The sequence below is a fragment of the Anolis sagrei genome, chromosome 1 (assembly GCF_037176765.1).
Source record: "Anolis sagrei isolate rAnoSag1 chromosome 1, rAnoSag1.mat, whole genome shotgun sequence".
Classification (NCBI taxonomy): domain Eukaryota; kingdom Metazoa; phylum Chordata; class Lepidosauria; order Squamata; family Dactyloidae; genus Anolis; species Anolis sagrei.
Genome location: NC_090021.1, coordinates 148,246,254 through 148,268,032, shown reverse-complemented (window position 1 = coordinate 148,268,032; position 21,779 = coordinate 148,246,254). Strand labels below are relative to the sequence as shown.

Below are 21,779 nucleotides of genomic sequence, written 5' to 3'. Positions count from 1 at the left end.
CCTTGCCACATGCACAATGGAGGACCTTCTCACAGTGACACCAGAAGCACCCCAAGTGGCCAGCTTCTAGTCAAGGAAATTTAGGATATCGCCAAGTTTTTAACTTTGTTTGTGGCTTTGTAATACATTATAACTTCTGATATGATAGATAAATAAGTTTGATTAAGGAAAGAAAGTGGCTTGGGTCACTTTTGTGAATAATCTTCACTGGAAGCTAGACAAAGTACATGTATCCCTATTAGTGGCTTTTGTTACTATGAACTATGATGTCTTTCTGAGACATTTTTCTGGGATGGCTTTGGAGGAGGGCCTTATGGAGGGGCAAATTTAGAAAGGGGTACAGGGCACTATGGCTTTTGGTTCAAAACATCCCTTGGTAGCCTGCCTTGCCTCTGGTACTATTTAACATGTAAATGAAACCACTGAAAGAGGTTGCACGAAATTATGGGTTTCGGTGCTCACAGTATGTCTCTCCATTCCACTGAAATCCAATAAAGATGTTCTAATTTTAAACCATTAGAAAATGTTGGCAGTGGGTGACCAAAATGAAACTTAAATAGGAAAAGAAGAATGAAACTTAATCCAGACAAGGCAGAAATGTTCCAAGTAGATGAAAGATAAATCAGGATATTGTAGGCCAACCTGACCTCTTATGGAAGAATCAAGTTATTTGGGTATACTCTCAAATAACTCCGAAATTCTACCCAAAACCTCAATGCTGTGGCAAGAGTGCACTTGCAGAGCTGAGGCTAGTTTATCATCCGTTATCAATATATTCTGTGATACAGTCATATCTTGAGCTGTCTGGCCATTGTGACACACATTTTATTAACATCCTGTTTGGACTACTATAATGTACCACATGTGGAGTTGCCTTTGAAAAAATGTTCAGAAACCTCTTGTAAACACTGCTGTCAAACAGTTGGCTGTGGCCATCCACAGGGAACCCATCTTGCTTGTTATTAGAGCTCCTTCAGCTACCAATCTGTTCCTGATCTCAACTCAAGGTGCTGGCTATGACTTACAGAGCCTAATACAGTTTGTATTCAGGATATCTGCAGGACTGCATTTTACCATACAAGACTCCCCAGTTTGTGAAATCTTCTGGTAAGAGCTTCTGTATTTCCCCTCTTTTTCCACCACAGGGAGATGGGGGTACGAGAGTGGCTCACCGCTGGTTCCCAGAATGCCAGAAGGAAATAACAACTTATACAAACTGAATAAAGCCAAACAATTCTTGAGACACATAAAAGGCACAAATATCAAATTGAGCTTGGTTGTTCTGGCCACGCTAAGCTGGGTTTATCAAAAGGAAAAATGAAAATCAGAATAAATTAACCCAGCAATATCCTAATACAGTGTAATAGTGAAAGGACCAAGGCAGAGACATCTCCAGCTCATCCCCTGTTTGGATATCAGCCAGCACGTCAACGACTTAAATCAAGAAATAATTTTCTAAGATCTACAGAGACACTCACTGGAACACCCCAGCAAGCAAGAGTCCAAAAGTGGCAGGCTCAAACCCAGAATCTCAATCAATGGCTGATACCAAATGAGAGACTCCCTCCTGGGCACACAGAAAACTATGCAACTTGGAAGGCGTTGAACAGACTGTGCTCTGGCACCACGAGATGCAGAGCCAACCTCACGAAATGGGGCTACAAAGTGGAATCCTCGACATGCGAGTGTGGAGAAGAGCAAACCATTGACCACCTGCTGCAATGCACCCTGAGCCCCGCCACATGCACAATGGAGGACCTCCTTGCGGCAACACCAGAGGCACTCCAAGCGGCCAGATACTGGTCAAAGGACATTTAATCAACTACCAAGCTTGCAAACTCTGTTTTGTCTGTTTGTTAAAAAATTGTTAAAAATGTAATACAATTGTCTGGTTGCTACTGACACAATAAATAAATAAATATCCTAATACAAGCTTTTCATGGTGATTGAAGACCAACTACACCTATTTAAATTACTGAGAATAACAGAAGAGTGTCTTTCTGACCTTAATGTTAAAGATATATGTTATTTTCCTTAATTAGAAGTATTTTAATCCAAAGAAAATGTTAGTCCCATATCCCTGATTCGCTGATTTTTAGATCCATTCACATATTTTGTGTCAATACACTTACTGGCTGAGCCCTACAGCAATCAACATTCAGCAGCTAGTATCCCCATTACTGTGGACTTTGATCTGCCCACATTGCCATTTATGGGCAGTCAAAGCAAAATGTTTACAGATGTGTCAAGAAGCTTGATGATATAGACAAGAATCCATTAGCTGCCATGCATTTAGTGCATGTGTATCAGTTGTGGAAAGGGAAGATCCATAAGAGCCCATGACTTTCTTCTCTTCCTACTGCCATGTTATGTGAGATTGACTCTAAAGGATCATCATCAAATAACTGTAATAATTGGCCTAAAATGCTGTTCCAGGATAGTCGTTCTTATGCACACAGAGCAGCAAATAGATCACTTAGCAGTTTAGTAAATGCAGAGTAAAGTCTAGACCTTGGGTGGCCTCTTAATACATCAGATATCTGTATACAGCTAACCAGCTGATTGAAAATAACAGACTGACTTTCTAGCAAAACTGTTGATTACAGGGAAATAGTGTGAAGCTTTTGAGTATCTGAAAATATCAATGTGATTTCACACTTTAAAAGCACATATCTGTGAGACACCCCCCCTCCCCTAAAAATCAAACACTAAAATTGGATGAAAATGAGAAAACACTGTAGCAAGAAGAATGTCAAGATTATATTGAAAAATTACCATATTTTCCCCTTCAATCTCTAAAATGAGTGCATGTTCCACAAACGTCACTATCACCTTTTTGTCCATGCCTCAGCACTATTTCCAATTTTAATTTTTTACATTTGGCCTTCCCATAGTTTTTAATTGTATGTTGTCTTATTGATAATGTTATATGTTTATCGTCTATGTTTTATTTTAATTGCTTGTATTGTTGTGATTATTGCTTGTATTGTTGTGTTTGGGCTCGGCCTCATGTAAGCCGCACCGAGTCCCTTGTGAAGATGGTAAAGGGGTACAAATAAAGTATTATTATTATTATTATTATTATTATTATTATTATGTTATCTGACATATGCTATTTCTAACCAAGTTTTACACATGCGCATTTTTGCTACTGAAACATTTCCTCCTTGCTCAGTTCCTGGCGACTCCAGCAGATACAAGATAGTTCCTTCCCCTGCATTTCTCCTTAGAAAGATCTCCAAAGATTCATAATAATGCAGACTTGTACGTGTAGAGGAACTAATTAATTCCAGATGTAGAAAGTTGTTAAGCATTTCATGAGGGACATCATTATTTCATGCTCCCTAAATCCTACAATTTGCACACAAGAGAAGAGTCTTTCCCATCAACACACCAAGTTTCTTCTGCTCTGATTAGAAACTCATGGGAAGTAATGTAGAATACACACTTATATTTATACTATATTTTAACATTCAGGATTATTTGAAGAGAAACTACACTAATACCTACTGGTCATTAGTAACTGCTGTCTTGAAAAATGTAGTATTAATAGAACAAGCAGAATACTTCAATGATAATAGATCAAAACAGTTCCCTCCAATCCTCATTATCCATGGTGTTACTATAATCTTTAAAACCTAGTCTGGAGTATTCTTCTGGAATGCTTTGATGCATTTCATTATCCAGTATATTTCTGCAATATAATCCTAGTGTGCCTTCTTTTTCCGAACCCAGCTTGAAAATCTGGTATTTCCTACTCTATACCAGAGGTCCACAAACTAAGATCCGGGGGCCAGATGCGGCCCTCCAAGGTCATTTACCTAGCCCTAGCTCAGGGTCAACCTAAGTCTGAAACTACTTGAAAACACACAACAACAACAACAACAACAACAACAACAACAACAACAACAACAACAATCCTATCTCATCAGCCAAAAGCAGGCCCATTGAAATACCAATAAGCTTATATTTATTAAAATTGTTCTTAATTTTAATTATTGTATGGGCTTGGCCTCATGTAAGCCGCACCGAGTGTCCCTTGGGGAGATGGTGGCGGGGTATAAATAAAGATTATTATTATTATTATTGTATTGTTTTAAAGTGTTTTTTTGCACTACAAATAAGATATGTGAAGTGTTCATAGGAATTCGTTCTTTTTTTTTTTTTTTCAAATTATAATCCGGCCCTCCAATAGTTTGAGGGACTGTTACCTGGCCCTCTGTTCAAAAAGTTTGTGGACCTCTGCTCTATACAGTAAGAGTCTCTGTTATAAAAGCTTGAAGACCACCGCATTTGCATGGGAGATCAGTGCACTAGTCTGATGGTTACTGCAATTTTCAATATGCCTTTTTTCTTTGGGATTAGAAATTAATCACATTTCCAGTCTGTGGACCATTGCTTTGGTTTCAATATTTTGTTGGCAGAAAATTATTAGAATTAACACTGATTCTGTCCGTTGCTTGAAACTTTTTAAACAGAGGGCCAGGTCACAGTCCTACTAATTGTTGGAGGGCTGGATTATAATTATAAAAATTATTTAAAAAACATGAATTAATTCCTATGCACACTGCACATATCTTATTTGTAGTGCAAAAAACATTTTAAAACAATACAATAATTAAAATGAAGAACAATTTCAACAAATATAAAATTATTAGTATTTCAATGGGAAGTGTGGGCCTACTTTTGGCTGATGAGATAGGATTGTTGATGTTGTGTGCTTTCAAGTCATTTCAGACTTAGATTGACCCTGAGAGAGGGCCGGGTAAATGACCTTGGAGGGCCGCATCCGGCCCCCGGGCCTTAGTTTGAGGACCCCTGAACTAATATGTAATTTACTCCTGTTGATTAATTTCTCCCAAGTGTTTGTAAGGCATCATCATTTTCTACAATTGTGGGTTTCGCATCCAAGGCTTCTTTACTGGAATATTGTGTCATCCCTTCATAACTCAGTATATAGTAAGACTAATATTTTCTTGTTGGACAGGCAATATTCTTTATTTTCATTTAATTTGTCATTTACTTTTAAAAATCGGTACTGTTCCATTATCTGGGTGGAGGCCACCAGGGGGCACTAGAAGGATAGTCCAATCTACTCCTTTCCCCATTTTCCTGTTAATTCCTCCACCCATGTCCTCGTTGTGGAAAAAAACACTCGTTTATGATAAGGGAAGTTGGGGGGGGGGGGGAATAACCAGCAAAAATGGGGGAAATGGTTTTTCTCTTTCAACTCCCTCCCTGTAAAATTGACTATCCTTCTCTCTCTAGCACCCCCTAGTGGCCTCTGCCTGAATAATGTAACAGTACCCTCAAATCCAGTGGAAGAGGTGTTTTGTTCTACTTTCTTTAAAAAAAATCTTTGTGTGTGTGTGTTTATCAGAAGGGACAGAGAGTTTCATCTATGCAGATGATCGTGCCATTACCGCTCAAGCAGGGAGCTTTGAGATGGTTGAACAGAAGCTCTCCGAAGCTCTAGGTGCTCTTACTGCCTATTACAGGGCAAATCCATCTAAAACACAGACATGTGCTTTTCACCTCAAGAACAGACAAGCATCCCGAGCTCTGAGGATTACCTGGGAAGGAATCCTACTGGAGCACTGCAGCACACCCAAATACCTGGGAGTCACTCTGGACCGTGCTCTGACCTACAAGAAGCACTGCTTGAATATCAAGCAAAAAGTGGGCGCTAGAAATAATATCATACGAAAGCTGACTGACACAACCTGGGGATCACAACCAGACACAGTGAAGACATCTGCCCTTGCGCTATGCTACTCTGCTGCTGAGTACGCATGCCCAGTGTGGAACACATCTCACCATGCTAAAACAGTAAATGTGGCTCTTAATGAAACAAGCCGCATTATAATGGGGTGTCTGCGCCCTACACCATTGGAGAAATTACACTGTTTAGCCAGTATTGCACCACCTGACATCCGCCGGGAAGTAGCAACCAATAGTGAAAGGACCAAGGCAGTGACATCTCCAGCTCATCCCCTGTTTGGATATCAGCCAGCACGTCAACGACTTAAATCAAGAAATAGCTTTCTAAGATCTACAGACACTCGCTGGAACACCTCAGCAAGCGAGAGTCCAAAAGTGGCAGGCTCAAACCCAGAACCTCAATCAATGGCTGATACCAAAATGAGAGACTCCCTCCTGGTCACACAGAAAACTGGGCGACTTGGAAGTATAAAGCTAGAAACTGTTATTTGGGTCTGTTTGACCCCTAAGTAAGGTAACAACTTATTTTGAAATAGGGCAGTGGTTCTCAACTTGTGGGTCCCCAGATGTTTTGGGCTTCAAATTCCAGAAATCCTTAACAGCTGCTAAACTGCCTGGGATTTCTGGGAGTTGTAGGCCAAAATACCTGGGGACCCACAGGTTGAGAACTACTGATTTGGACTGATGTGTTTGGGTTAGGTTATCAGGAGCATACTTTGTTTTGAGTCAGGTTGAGAACCACTCAAATAGGGTCTCTGTAGTATCTTGCTGTGCTTTTAGTCTAAAGCAGTGGTTCTCAACCTGTGGGTCCCCAGATGTTTTGGCCAACCCCCAGAAATCCTAACAGCAGGTAAACTGGCTGTGATTTCTGGGAGTTGTAGGCCAAAACATCTGGGGACCCACAGGTTGAGAACCACTGATCTAAAGCATTCCTCTGTTGAACCTGTATTCTGTGTTAAGGAAATCTCATTTTATATGTAACACAACTAATCAGCAGCCAACAGACTAGAAAATATTATCTGTATTTATAGAAAAAGAAAGAATTCCCCAAAAATATGCAGTGATGTTTTCCTGTATATTTTTACATACCTGATGATTTTTCCCTTAGAAAACTATGAGCACATCTGTTCAGGACTTCAAAAATGATATATTCAGGCACATTTGACTATATAATGCAGGGGTTTGTTTATATTTGGACTGTATTCCAAAGCAGAGATCTAGATATGAAATGTAGGCTACCGTACCCCTGAACACTTAATCTCTTGACCATTATACCTTGTTAGTATAATGTAAAACACTTGCTTCCTGAAATTACTGATTCAACAGAGAACTGGAAGACTTTGGCTTCCCCGGGTCTTTCAGAATCACAGGAATGTTTATCACAAAAAATATATATTCAGGGAACAGAAATCTTGGTCACGGGAAATCTTGTTAATGTCCTTCATTTACCATCCTTACAAAATACAGGTTCCTTGATGGTTCCTGTGCAGAAGTCATTGATACTATGTATGTGTTTAACTGTTAGAGCAGGAGTCCTCAAACTAAGGCCCAGGGGCCGGATACGGCCCTCCAAGGTCATTTACCTGGCCCTCGCTCAGGGTCAACCTAAGTCTGAAACGACTTGAAAGCACACAACAACAACAATCCTATCTCATCAGCCAAAAGCAGACCCACACTTCCCACTGAAATACTAATAAGTTTATATTTGTTAAAATTGTTCTTCATTTTAATTATTATATTGTTTTTGAATGTTTTTTTGCACTGCAAATAAGATATGTGCAGTGTGCATAGGAATTCATTCAAGTTTTTTTCAAATTATAATCCGGCCCTCCAACAATTTGAGAGATTGTGACCTGGCCCTCTGTTTAAAAGGTTTGAGGACCCCTGTGTTAGAGTATATACTTGTGTTTGTAACAGTAGCTAAAATTAGAGTTACCTGGTTTGAATCCACAGTGAGCGTTGCCAAGGAGACCGGGCAGGCTAGCTCAGGAGAGTGAGAAGTGGGCAGAGCCAAGCAGGAAAAAAAGTTATGTGCATCTTTGAAAAAGGGGCAGAGTGTGTGAGTGTGTGTGGAGGCTTGAAAAAGCCTGGGAGAGGGGTGTGTGTGAGCAGCTGGAGGTTTTTCAGTCTAGAAGGGCTGAAGAGAGAAACCTGGCCAGTTTCTTTAGTCAAGGAAGACTAAAGGAAGCTTGTTAAGATCCCTAGTCAAGCAAGGACTAGAGATCAGAGATTTGATCAAGGAAAGATCAAATTGGAAGGCTATTCATAGTAGGAAACATTGTTCACTAAAGAGCTTCACCTCAGTAAAAGTTAGCCACAAGCTGTGTTATTTGGAAGAGTGGACTGTATTACAAACCAAGTGATATTAAAAGTTCTATAAGTTATTTTACAGCCTGCAACCATACGCTTTGTACACAATAAACTTGTTATCTTTTGTTGAAGACCGTCTCATCTCAATTAATCTGCGTCTATAAAGCCAGATCTCATTGGTGGTACCTCAAATACCTCACGTTGGTGGCAGTTACCTAATTTACAAGTAATAATTGGCCTCCTCTATAATATATTCTTATACACAATTGAGGCCTGAGATTAATTCCCTCCATAATCATCCACACCTGTACAATTAGTTCGTGCAAACTGTACAGTTCCCCATTATAAGAAGCAGGGCCCACACAGTTCTGAAAAACTCTGATCACACTAAGGAAATCCCCCAAAAGAGAGAGTTAACATGGATGACAGGGATCTGAACTACACAGTTGCCACATCACACAAACAATATAAAAACAGGATCACACAGTCTGAATCCAAGGCAACAATCATCTTGCTTAGATGGTCTATGAACACTCAATAAAGTCATAAAGATGTATTACTGTCCCATTGATGGACTGGGGACCCAAACATGATTGCTGGAACTATTAGTCACAGTTACAAAGAGTGTTCTTTGAGTTGGATCTAGGACACTGCATGAGCAAAACTACAGCTAGTGCATGAATAATAAAAACTGCATCGACGAATCAAGATATAATTCGATATCCATCTACATTTACAGGCAATGATTTGCTAATAAGAGGACAATGAATACTTACTCCTTGGTTCTCTTGGTCCATCTACTGTCACCTTTATAGCTCTGTGATATGTAGCGACTTGAGGGGGATTTGTAAGGACTGTGATTGTCAAGGTAAAGCTCTTTCCTGTAGAATATAAAAATAATATGGATGACTAAAAATACGGTAGCACATATCCACAAGGGGAAAAAAAGGCATGATCAATCTCACAGATAAAACATTATCCCTGAATGGAATAAATAAACTTCAAAATCATTTTCATCAAGGGGCACATCAGCCTTATGGTTGCCTGCAAAGGGCTGCTTGTAACTGTGTGACTGTATAAAGGTAACTATGTTGATCTATTACTGAAAGCCTCACGGGCCACATAAAATGACATGGAGGGATAGATTTGGACCATGGGCCTTGGGTTTGACACATGTACTTTAATACATAAAACTCTTAACGAAAATACTAAAAATTAGTATCATATTTTTTTCCAAATTTATTTTTTATTATTGATATAAAGGATGAATGGAAGGAAAAGGGAGGGGGGATAATAATACAATAATAAACCTTTATTTGTACCCCGCTACCATCTCCCGCAGGACTCGGTGTGGCTTACAAGAGGCCGAGCCCAAATACATCATAAAACATAACAACAACAATACAACAATAAATAACTCATAGCAAAGCAAAATAATACGATAATGACACGACACAATTAAAAAACGGTGGCAGGGCCAAATGTAAGAATTAAAATTTTAAAATGCTGGGCATGTCCAGGGAAATAGGTTGGATATTTTAAAGATAGGTGGGCGTGCAGATAGTACCAAATCTCTCGTAAAGGGGGGAACAAAAATCTTAACAGGTAAAGTAGGTGAACAATGTGTAATAGGAAAGTAGGAAAATCTATAACAATATAACACAAAGGAAAAAAGGAAAAAAAGGGGGGGGGAAGCGAGAAAAGGGGTCTGTTGACTGTTGACTTCCATCTAGTCCTCTACAGTTTTGTCTTTATCTTAACCTAAATATTCTCTGTTGAAGGTATCATTTCATGGCACTACAGTAAAGCAAATCGGCTCTTCTTGTATTTCCGTTACACATTAATGTCTTTTAATAAGTCTATTTAAAACTCGTTTTTTTTGTATTCCTCTATTTTGGACCAAACTGTGTATTTAATCAGATTTCCCAAATTTTTCTTTAACAAAAAGGTTAATTTGTTCATGTCCTTAATCTCTCTCACTTTCTGAAACCATTCGTCTAAGTCTGGTATCTCTTTTTGCTTCCAATAATGTCTCCCACAGGAAAAAAAATTGCACTCTAACTTCGAGAATCCCCAATCTGTATGACCAATAGTCATGCTTGGGTCTGTGGAAACTGTAGTCTGAGAGAATAATAATAATAACAATAATAACAACAACAACAACAACAACAACAACAACTTTATTTATATCCCACCACCATCTCCCCAAGGGACTTGGAGCAGCTTACACATCAATAAAAACAAGAAAGCAATAAACAAAACAATACAATACAATACAGTTAATATAAATCACATATAAACAATAACACACAAGGTATTGTTGAAGGCTTTCATGGCCAGAATCACTGGGTTGTTGTAGGTTTTTTCGGGCTATATGGCCATGGTCTAGAGGCATTCTCTCCTGACGTTTCGCCTGCATCTATGGCAAGCATCAGGAGAGAATGCTTCTAGACCATGGCCATATAGCCCGAAAAAACCTACAACAACCCAATAACACACAAGGATTTAAAAACCTATGGCCAGGCCAAATGTAATAGTTTAAAATTTAAAAAATAAACGCTGGGCATGAACAAGGTAGGATATATCTGGTATAAGGGTTTTAAAAGAAATGAGGGGAGCGCAGAATAACTTTTCGAAGCTCTAATAGCTCTATAGAGGCAACATATTTTCCCCCCAAAAACGGATTTGTTAGTAAATATTTGTAGGCACTTATTTCTCTTGTTCAGCATTAGCTGGTCAGCACCAGCAGGGGAAATACTGCCTTGGTGAATCTTTAAACAATGACACTTACCCTAAGAGAGCATAGCAGAGGTTATTTGTTTCTCACAGACTACAAGATACACAGCTCTTCACATGGTGATTTACAAAGTCCCAAACTTAACCGGAAGAAAAGTAAGGGGGGACGGGGGACGGGACTGAAATCCACTTAATTGCAGGGCCAATCTAAACATCCCCAAAAAGTCAAAAACATTTTTGACTTCTTCAGAATTCTTCATCAGAATGTTAAACAAATGGAGGAAGAGGTTTGAAGCTGGTTTACGATTAGTATAATCAAGTCTGCATTTTGCACAGTTTTTATAACAGAATCTAGGTGATAGAGGGCCCTTCCAGACAAGCCTAAATCCTGAAAAGAACCAGAATTTAAAATCCCAGTTCCTCGCAGGATTTAGGCCACGCAGCAGGCTGAAATCCCCCAATTTTAGTGTGTGTGTGTGTGTATTGGGGGGTGGCTAGATGTCATCTCAGGTCGATCAAAAATATGACAGGAGTTTAATCTGAAGGTAAAATTAAGGGAGAAAAGGGGGTGGGAGGGAAGGCTGGCACTGCCATCCTGATTCTTCAGGATCCCGGAGTCCAAAAAGAAGAAGAAGAGAGAAACAGAATAGCAGTGGGGATTGATCCACAGGATTATAGAAGACAGTCACAAAAGTGAATCCTCACAGGTCCAGTACCTGCAAATATCCAAACCTTACTGAAAGATCCAGACCTTTGCAAGCATTTTTTTTTTGGCCTGGGGTAAATTTCATGGTGCAGTAGGTTAAACCATTGAGCACAGGTTGGTGGTTTGAATCCAGGGACTAGGGTGACTTCCTGCTGTTAGGCCCAGCTTCTGCCAGCCTAGTAGTTCGAAAACATGCAAATGTGAGTAGATCAATAGGTACCACCTTGGTGGAAAGGTAACAGTGTCCCATGCAGTCATGCTGGCCACATGACCTTGGTGACATCTACAGACAATGCCAGCTCTTCAGCTTAGAAATGGAGATAGAACCACTTTCTAGAGTTGGACACAACTAGACTTAATGTCAAGGGGAAACCTTTACATTTACTTTAAACTTGGAAATCCTGGTTTAATTTGGGTTAATCCAGATTTACCTGAGGCATCATTTGAAATTTGGACCCTATCACGGGTTTTGAGCCCGTGTAGAAGGAGCTTTAGCTAGATTAGGTTACATCTGAGAGGGGCCGTTTCATAGAGGAAAAAAGTAGCACCTGAACACATGGCCAGAAATAAAATACCAAAGGGAAAAATGGTGAGAAAAGAAAGGCTTAAAAAAAAGAAAGAAATCGTTTCTTTTTGCCAGAGTTGTGGTTCTCAGGGAGAGGGGTTACAGCTACTGCTGGACTTTAAATCCCAGAATGCTTCTCAACTGGCCATGCTGTCTTATGCTTTTGGAAGTTGAAGTCCAACATCTTCTAAGGCCATTTCCACATGTGCCTAAAAAGCAGTCTCATTTGCTGTAGAGGCCAGATGGCAGCTAAATACCTATTCCTGTTGATCTACAATCAGCATGGGTGGGCAGGGCTCCTGCCAGTTTCCTCTCCTTGCTCCCATTTCACCCTCCTAACCAGGTGAAGCCTCAAACAGATGCCTGAAGACTTCTCTTCTCGCTTCCTGGTCCTTTGAAAAGCCAACCAAGGGCTTTGGAGAGGGTTAGAGGAATTCCTTCACCAAGGCCTTTGTTTGGCTCTTCCAGGAGTGTTCTAGTGAGTTTACACTGACATATAATCCATTGATGTAATTGATCTGCATTCTGAAATTGCATTATATGGCAGTGTAGATCCAGCCTATGACACCAAACACTGCCTCTATATTTGGAATGTGGTTTCATAAAGCTGATCAAAGAACTCTCATCTTCTCCAACGAAACCAAACTGCCCTGGCCATTAACATTTTTTTCCCACAAAAGTCCTGCATTATATTTTGTGGAGAAAAAGGCATACTATCATGCGTTAGGGCAAGGTTTCTCAACCTTCCTAATGCTGCGACCCCTTAATACAGTTCCTCATGCTGTGGTGACCCTCAAACATAAAATCATTTTCGTTGCTACTTCATAACTGTCATTTTGCTACTGTTATCAATTGTAATGTAAATATCTGATTATTTTCATTCACTGGACCAAATTTGGCACAAATACCCAATACACCCACACAGGCATGTAGCCGGGAAATTCTCCCCCCGCGAAATTCTCATGGTGGTTCGCAAAAAGGCTTTACTGGTGCATTATTTAAACTGTAATGTGTATTCATATCATGATCTGATCACCATACTCAATATATCCCATATGCATGGGGGTATTGGGGTAATGATACAAAAGGTTTGCTAGGCTAGACCCTCTTTCACTCAGACTCAGCCCCCCCGAAACTCAATCCCCCCTGAACCCCCCCCCCGAAAAAAAATTCAGCCCCCCCCCCCCCGAAACGAAATCCTGGCTACGGGCCTGCACCCACATTAAAATACTGGTGGGTTGGGGGGGATCGATTTTGTCATTTGGGAGTTGTAGTTGCTGGGATTTAGATTCACCTACAATCAAAGAGCATTCTGAACTCCACCAGTGATGGAATTGAATCAAATTTGGCACACAGAACTTCAATGATCAACAGAAAATACTGGAAGGGTTTGATGAGAATTGACCTTGAGTTTTGGACTTGTAGTTCACCTTCATCCAGAGGGCACTGTAAACTCAAACAATGATGGATCTGGACGAAACTTGGCACCAATACTCAATATGCCCAAATGTGAACACTGGTGGACTTTGGGGAAAATAGACCTTGACATGTGGGAGTTGAAGTCGCTGGGATTTATAGTTCACCTACAATCAAAGAGCACTCTGAACTCCACCAACGATAGAATTGGGCCAAACTTCCCATACAGAATCCTCATGACCAATAGAAAATACTGTGTTTTCTGATGATCTTTGGTGACCCCTTTGACACCCCCTTGTGACCCCTCCAGGGGTCCCGACCCCCAGGTTGAGAAACACTGCATTAGGGTATCTTGGCATGCAGATTGAACAGAAATAACATAGTCTGAGCAGAAAGCAAAATCACGCTCAAGTGTTTCAGCCAGCGTAAATCTATTCCCTTGAGCAGGATTATGGTCTATTTGGACTGTGCTACTGAAAGCAATTTTTTCTTTCTGTGTTTTACTTCCCAAAAATTATCGTTTAATTTTCAATTCCATCCTCTATGCAGAACATAATATACATATTGTTCTCAGGAGCCCCTGAATAGGGAGACCCAGCGTGTCCTTTTATAAACTTGCCTGCTTTGACTTCATGATATCATCACCGGAACAAACTCGAGTGTGTCTTTCTTCCTCACTTTCACAAAGCCTGTCTCTTAAAATTTACTAATTGCTGATCAGTATAAGATGAGTTTCTCTGCACATCTGAAAGTCGGTGTTTGACATATTTTCACATCATGCATGCATCCCTGGAAATGTTAGGAAGGAAAAAGCTCCTTACTGAGGAAAGAGGCGAAATAGGATCTGACTTTTCCTTGCCTTGTGGAAGGCTGCTCGGCAGCCCCTGACAGCCCTAATCAGTTAGATATGCAACTGTTAATCATTTCAGAGTCAAAACGGCCAACGGCTTCAAGACAGGAAAAGGTGGGCGTGCAGCAGTGACTCAATAAAACCGTCAGAAATCTCATGCCTTATGGTTCGCTCCAGCTCATGCTTTACCAGAAACTTAGAAAAGGCTTTCTCTCTTCAAACAGGGACTCTTCCCCCACCCGACTCTCCTTGGCTAACCTCTTGTGGGTACTAAATCACAACTCAAATCTCAAACAATATGTAGCGGCACAAAATTTAATGCCGCTTTTTAAAGAGCGTAATACAGAACAGGATGGCATATATACGAACAAAATACAGAACAGGTTTGTTGCTGTCAGATCTAGTAAGGCGGCTTGCCTTTCAAATTCAGCTCTCGAAACTTGCCTGAGACCAACATCATTCATTACCAGGCATGTGGCTCCAGAAAACTTTGGAGACATTGAGAGAAGACATATTTCTTCATTGAAGAAAAAAGGCTATGACAGTAGACTATTCAAAGCGCAAATGATCACAACATGAGGAATGACAGCGGGGTGAAATGCCTGTTTTGTGTGTGAGCTAACAGTTCAGAAGGTTGCAAGATATAGATTTTGTAGAGAAAAACATGATATCACAAAAAATCACATAAAAGCAGACAGGTCCGTAGCCATGATTTCGATTTTGGGGGGGGGGGGGGCTGAATTTTTTTCAGGGGGGGTTTCGGGGGGGAGCTGAGTCTGAGTGAAAGAGGGTCTAGCCTAGCAAACCTTTTGTATCATTACCCCAATACCCCCATGCATATGGGATATATTGAGTATGGTGATAAGATCATGATATGAATAAACATAACAGTTTAAATAATGCACCAGTAAGGCCTTTTCGCGAACCACCATGAGAATTTCGGGGGGGGGGGCTGAAGCCCCTCAAGCTCCCCCAGCCCCCCGGCTACATGCCTGGAAGCAGACATGGAAGCAAATAGATCAATGTCAGTGGGTTGTTGTAGGTTTTTCAGGCTATATTTATTTATTTATTTCCTATATTTATACCCCACCCTTCTTCCCCGAAAGGGGAATCAGGGCGGCCTAAAAAAAGCATCATACGATGCTAGCATTATAAAAACAACCACAGTACAATCAAAATATTAAAAATTAAAACAACAATTAAAACAATTAATTAAGACACATCCATTAAAATCGAAATCCAAAAACCAGTCCGGGTCAATTCAAGTCGTGTAATCTTCTTCCACTTACTGCTCACTGATCAAATGCTTGGTCCTATAACTAGGTCTTGATTTTCCTTCTAAAAGACAAGAGGGAGGTGGCCAATCTGATATCTCTAGGGAGAGCGTTCCATAGGTGGGGGGCGACTGCTGAGAAGGCCCTGTCTCTCGTCCCCATCAACCGTGTTTGCAATAGTGATGGGATTGAGAACAGGGCCTCTCCTGAAGATCTTAAACTTCATGATGGTTCATGGCAGGAGATACATTCAGACAGGTAGTCTGAACCAGAACCGTTTAGGGCTCTAAAGGTTCAAACCAGCACTTTGAATTGTGCTCAGAAGCTGATCAGTAGCCAGGGGAGTTGGTGTAACAAAGGAGTTGTATGTTCCCTGTACGTCACTCCAGTAAGCAACCTGGCTGCTGACTGTTGGACAAGTTGAAGCTTCTGGGCAGTCTTCAAAGGCAGCCCCACATAGAATTCATTGCAGTAGTCTACTCGGGATGTAACAAGAGCATGGACCACCGCGGGCAAGTCAGACTTCTCAAGGAATGGGCGCAGCTGGCACACAAGTTTTAATTGTGCAAAAGCTCTCCTGGCTACTGTCGAGACGTGGAGTTCCAGGCTCATCAATGAGTCCAGGATCACCCCCAAACTTCAAACCTGTGTCTTCAGGGGGAGTGTAACCCCGTCAAACACAGGCTGTAACCCTATCCCCTGTTCAGCCTTTTGACTGACCAGGAGTACCTCTGTCTTGTCCGGATTGAGTTTCAATCTTTTCGCCCTCATCCAGACCGACACATCAGCCAAGCACCGGTTCAGGACCTCACAACCTCTGAGGATGCTTGCCATAGATGCAGGTGAAACATCAGGAGATAATGTTTCTAGAACATGGCCATGTAGCCCACAAAACCTGCAACAACCCAGTGATTCCAGCCATGAAAGCCTTCGACAATAGATCATTGTCAGCTGCTGCTAAAGAGATTACCACAATACACTGTTGTTACTCCACTTTAACTGCTATGGCTGCCTTCTGTGGAATCCTGGAATTCGCAGCTTAGAGCGGGGCTTTTAAAATGCTCATCCAGAGGGATCCTAGAAACCCTAGAATTCCAAAGGAGGCAGCCATAGCAGTTGAAGTGGAATAATGGCACTTTAACAATGTAGTATAATAACAGTGTAGTGTTCCTTGGTTGTAAATATCATTTCCTGATTGGTTCTATCATAAAAAACATGTCAAAATGGTACTGTTTCATTATTCGGACAGAGCCCAAAAGAGAGCCTAGATGGCAATTTCATTTTAGGGAAGAAGGGGGGTTAAAGGAGTAACAACATTTCCCCCTGTTTTCCTGTTATTCCTCCCACCCATGTTGCCGTCAAAACAACCCTCATTTATTACATGGGAAGTGTGTGTGTGTGTGTGTGTGTGTGTGGGGATAACCAGCGAAAACAGAGAACATGGTTTTCCTCCTTCAACTCCCCACCACCACCATAAAAATGGACTATGCTTTTCTGTCTAAGCCCCCTTTTGGAGTCTGCCCAGATAAACTGTGTTATTAAACTATGTTGTCGAATGCTTTCCTGATCAGAATCACTGGATTGCTGTGAATTTTTCAAGCTGTAAAATTCCAGCCACAGATGCAGACAAAACGTCAGGAGAAAATGCTGCTGGAACATGGCCATACAGGCTGAAAAACTCACAGCAACCTACTGCAAAGACTTTGTTTTGACCTGAGTTTTGTGATTAACTATACTGCCTTATCGGTCATATTTACTGATTACATATGCAAAGGAATAGTTTAACATTTTTGATACTTTAGAAGAGAAATAAGTTTGTAGCATGTGTTTCTCCAAACTGGATTTACTGTGGCAAGTATACTCTTTATATACTGATACAGATTAAGGATCCATCTACACTGTCAGAAAATTCAGTGTAGATGCCGTTTTAGCCTGGGGTATCCAAACAATGCTCCCAGGCTAATGCGGTTTAAAATATGCATGCAAAGATCCGGATTGCAGGTGTCTATCTTCAAAGTTATCCTGGGGAATTGGGATGGCAATATCACCCTTCCCTCCCTGTCCCATTTCATCCCAAAACAAACACACATATTTCTTAGCATTGCTGGTGACTTCCCTGTAGCTTCATTACTCTCAATGATGACGTGATGCGGTTTTGGGGCTGGGGGGGAAGTGGCTTTCCTCTCCAAAGCGCCATTGCATCAACATTGAGTATAATGGAGCTACATAGAAACGTCCAGGAACAGTAAGCAGGTTGCATCTTTGTTTTGGGGGCAAAACGGCAGGCAGACAAGGAAGGGTAGCACTGGCCATGTCCAGTTATGCCAAGACTGCACCAGCACAACTGGGATTTATAGCTACACATATACATGCTAATGAGGTGGGGTTTCCCCTTTACATGTGGCCTCAAAATGTGTCACAATCTGCATTTTGGACAGTGTGGAAGCACCCTCACATGGCTTCATTTTTAGTACTGTAGGAAACTGACTACAAATGAAAATCTGAGTAGCAATAAATCTCACAATCTTTTAAACTACTTTATAGAAGGATGCCAATTGGTCCTTCCAAATCTTTTAAAACTTTAACTCCGAAATCCATTTGTTTTGTCCTTATTAGAGTAGATCTAACGAAGCAATAATGGTGTGAACTAAATATTCTGCAACTTTGGTTGGAATGAGCTATGAATTTGGATCTCATCCAAGTCCATTAAAACTGCAGGCTCCCAACACCACCTTAAATGTTGCCCTGTTTATGTCCACATCGGGCTCAAAAACACAAGGAGCAGAAAAAGAAAAACTATATCCACATTTCATTGAACAACTGTTAGAAAATTGAGCTTGAATTCAGCAATTTGGCCATTATTTTCACACACACATACTACAAGCAATAAAACTACAAGGATGGTGTAAAAGAAAGGACAGCTCCGGAATACCCAAATGAATCAAGTACAGCCTTGAGTAGAAAAGATTAATTTATGGGATCTTAATCTGATCTCTTCTATCAAATCAGTATTAAATATGAAAAACTACTGGGCATAATTTAGTATGTAACTGCGTTTTCCACAGCTAAAATAACTTTATACAACATTTTTATCATTGTGCTTTACGTGACCTCTTAGGCCAGTGGTTCTCAACCTGTGGGACCCCAGGTGTTTTGGCCTATAACTCCCAGAAATCCTAGCCAGTTTACCAGCTGTTAGGATTTCTGGGAGTTGAAGGCCAAAAACATCTGGGGACCCCAGGTTGAGAACCACTGTCTTAGGCCATACAAAACAAATAGTTAAAGTCAGCATAGGGGAGCACTCATTTTTTAAATATCATTTTTGTAAGGATGTTAAAAAAGTACCTAAAAATCTCATGCATGAAAACTACTATGAGTTTTTAAAATGCCTTAACCAGATTCTCACTCTGTTGCTTCGCATACACTTTTTACTAGTTTCCCAGCGTTTGTAAAATTTATATCTGGTAGACAATGACTAATTATTGAGTTTCTTTATGAATCACACTGGCTAAGAACGAACCTGATAGTGTTTTAGTGAATCCCCACAGTAGACATTCTTTGTCATTAATACATTTGACTGAAGTTGACACTGTAACAGATAGAGCTGGTATATTTAATATTGAAGAAAGAAATTACCCTGGAAGTACCAAAACACTCTTCATATGGAATACATTTCTCAGTCAAATCTTGTTATGATTAATTTCAGATCCCAATGTCCTGATAGTGAGCATTTGCACGGAAATACTATTTATCCACAACCACAGTATACCAAATCTGTTGTGCTCCAAAGTAAAACTGTTGCATAAGGAAGTACAGGCAGTCCCCGAATTACAAACATCCGACTTACAAACTACTCATAGATAAGAACAGGGGCAAGACAACAGGAAATGAGAGAAATTTCCTAGAAAAGGAAATTTACACCTGGAAGAGGTATCATGGGGAAAAGTGTCTCCATTGAAGCTTTCTTGCCAATTCTTGTTTCCACAAAAAAATTTTCAAAATCCAGTTAGAGGGACGGAAAGTGATATATCTTCTGAACAGGGGCACAAACAGCAAAACAAACACCACAGTGATGTTAACTCTTCCCTATGCTATCCAAAGCTACAATATATATTTTTGGCTGAAGATATACTTTAAAAATGTACCTGTTCTGATTGGCAAACAAATTCAAGTTAAGAACAAACCTACAGACCCTATCTTGTTCGTAACTTGGGGACTGCCTGTACTAGTTATCCACTTATGCTGCAAACTCCCAATCACATTAGTGCAAGTCACCTTATTCCTAAGCCACACAAATGTAAGGATTCATGGCTAAGTATATATCTGTATATTTTAGTAACAGTAGGCCCTTCTACACGGCCTTAAATCCTGTGATGGATAACGTGTTTACCTGAGGTGTCCAAATGACGCCTCAGGTAAACCCAGATAAATCTGGAGAAAACTGCAATATTCCAGTTTTCTCTTGATTAACTTGACACCTGCAAAGATCCAGATCTTAATCTTCTGCAGTCCTGGATGTCAATCCCCACAGCAATCCTGGTTATGGGAGGATGCCCAACCCCAACCCTCCCAGTCTCCCAAAATCTTACTCATGGGGTGTGCTGGGAACTCTCTAGCTCCCCATTTCCCCCTCAATAACTTATTGAAGGGCCTGCCAGCAGAGGAAACCCTTCCAGATGTGTGTTCGCCATCACCACCACCACCTCCTGACACTAAACATTGACCCGGGAAGGCATCTAGCCATCTCCAAGGGAAAGCCAGCAGTTTGAGTTGAGGACACAATTCTGAGAGGAACTGGGTCCTTTTTTCCATGGATGATTATTGAGAAATGAAGCCTTTTCTACGGGACGAGCTGGTCTACGTCCTACAGTCTAGCTTCCTTGTGTGAGACTGCCCAAAAATGTGGCTCCTTCCCCCCCCCCCCACCAGAGTCCTGAACAGGGGGCGGAACCAAAGCTTAATGATGATAGACAGGTGGCCTATCCTATGACTGCAAAACAGATAACAGAAAGAAAATAAAGTTGGAGCTCCTGGTACAGCCGTAACAGCACACCTCCCTTCACATTCCCCTCCTACCTAGCACTTGAAAATCTGCTCTGGGAAATTTCTTAGGTCCCTTCTACACTGCCATTTATCTGCTTTGAACTGGATTATATGACAGCATAGACTAATATAATGCAGTTCAGATAATCTGGATTTTATATGGCAGTGTAGATGGGGCCTCAGCCCTCTAGGGAAATTTTAAGGGCTTGGTAAGAGGATCAACTCCCCTCCAATAATAGAAGCCGTTCTGTCAGCAGTATAGCAGCACTGGGCCCAGTCCTACATATGTGTTTCATAATGTTACCTGGCCCCTTAGTTTCAGGATTATTATAAACCATACAGATTCTTGCTATGGGCATTGCATATGAGCTCCTGTTTGCTACTACTGTTTCCATTCCTGCTATTTTAAGCGGTATTACAAAAATCCATCATTAGTGATAACTTTTTTTTCTTGCTTGCTCTCTGCTCTGTGTCTGAGACAAGTCTGGACCAATTTCTCCATCCTGTTTCTGGCATCAGAGTGGAGCTGGCACTTCAGATCCTCTACCAAATCCCGGCTGCTTCAAAGGAAAACTCTACTTTCTTCCGTTAAGATCATAAGCAATATAGGAGGAGGGGGTCAACTGTTGGACATAATTACACTTCATCAAAAGAAGCTTTCTTCATCTTCCATGCGTGAAAAATCTGCAAGCAGTTATGTCTGTCTCTCCCCTCCTCTCTTCTTTCTTTCTTAATATAAGAACTGCTGTCTGGGGGAAATAGCAAATACTGGAAAGCCAACATACGAAAACTGCACACAATCTCATTGTTTTCCTCTGACATTTCTGAAATAAATACATTGAGTGTTTGTAAAGCACACAATCACTTTTCATATATTTTGTTCATATTGATCAGGGAGAGATTCTCATTCCAAGGAGCTATGAGTGAAAGAGAATCTCAGACCCCATCTGTACTGGCATATAATGCAGTTTCATCATGTTGTTTACTTGCATTGAACTGCATTATATGAGTTTACACTGCCAAATATTGCAGTTCAATGCAGTTAAATTGCATTATGAAACTGAACTATATAGCAGATAGCTGTGTCGATTGGATCTGGGAATCACATGACACGGTCCCCAGGTCCAGTCTTCACAGGGCACACACGTGGTAAGACAT

General features: G+C 40.8%; 1 protein-coding gene across 7 annotated transcripts in view; it reads right to left on the bottom strand.

Annotated features, from left to right (window-relative positions):
* The window catches only part of RUNX2 (RUNX family transcription factor 2), a 231,278-nt gene that overhangs the window by 118,463 nt on the left and 91,036 nt on the right, over window positions 1–21,779 (bottom strand). For all 7 annotated transcript variants that reach the window (XM_060785384.2, XM_060785410.2, XM_060785444.2 and 4 more), the window contains one exon: window positions 8,808–8,912. In XM_060785384.2, coding sequence (XP_060641367.2) covers window positions 8,808–8,912 — 105 coding nt within the window. The remainder of the gene's footprint in view (window positions 1–8,807; window positions 8,913–21,779) is intronic.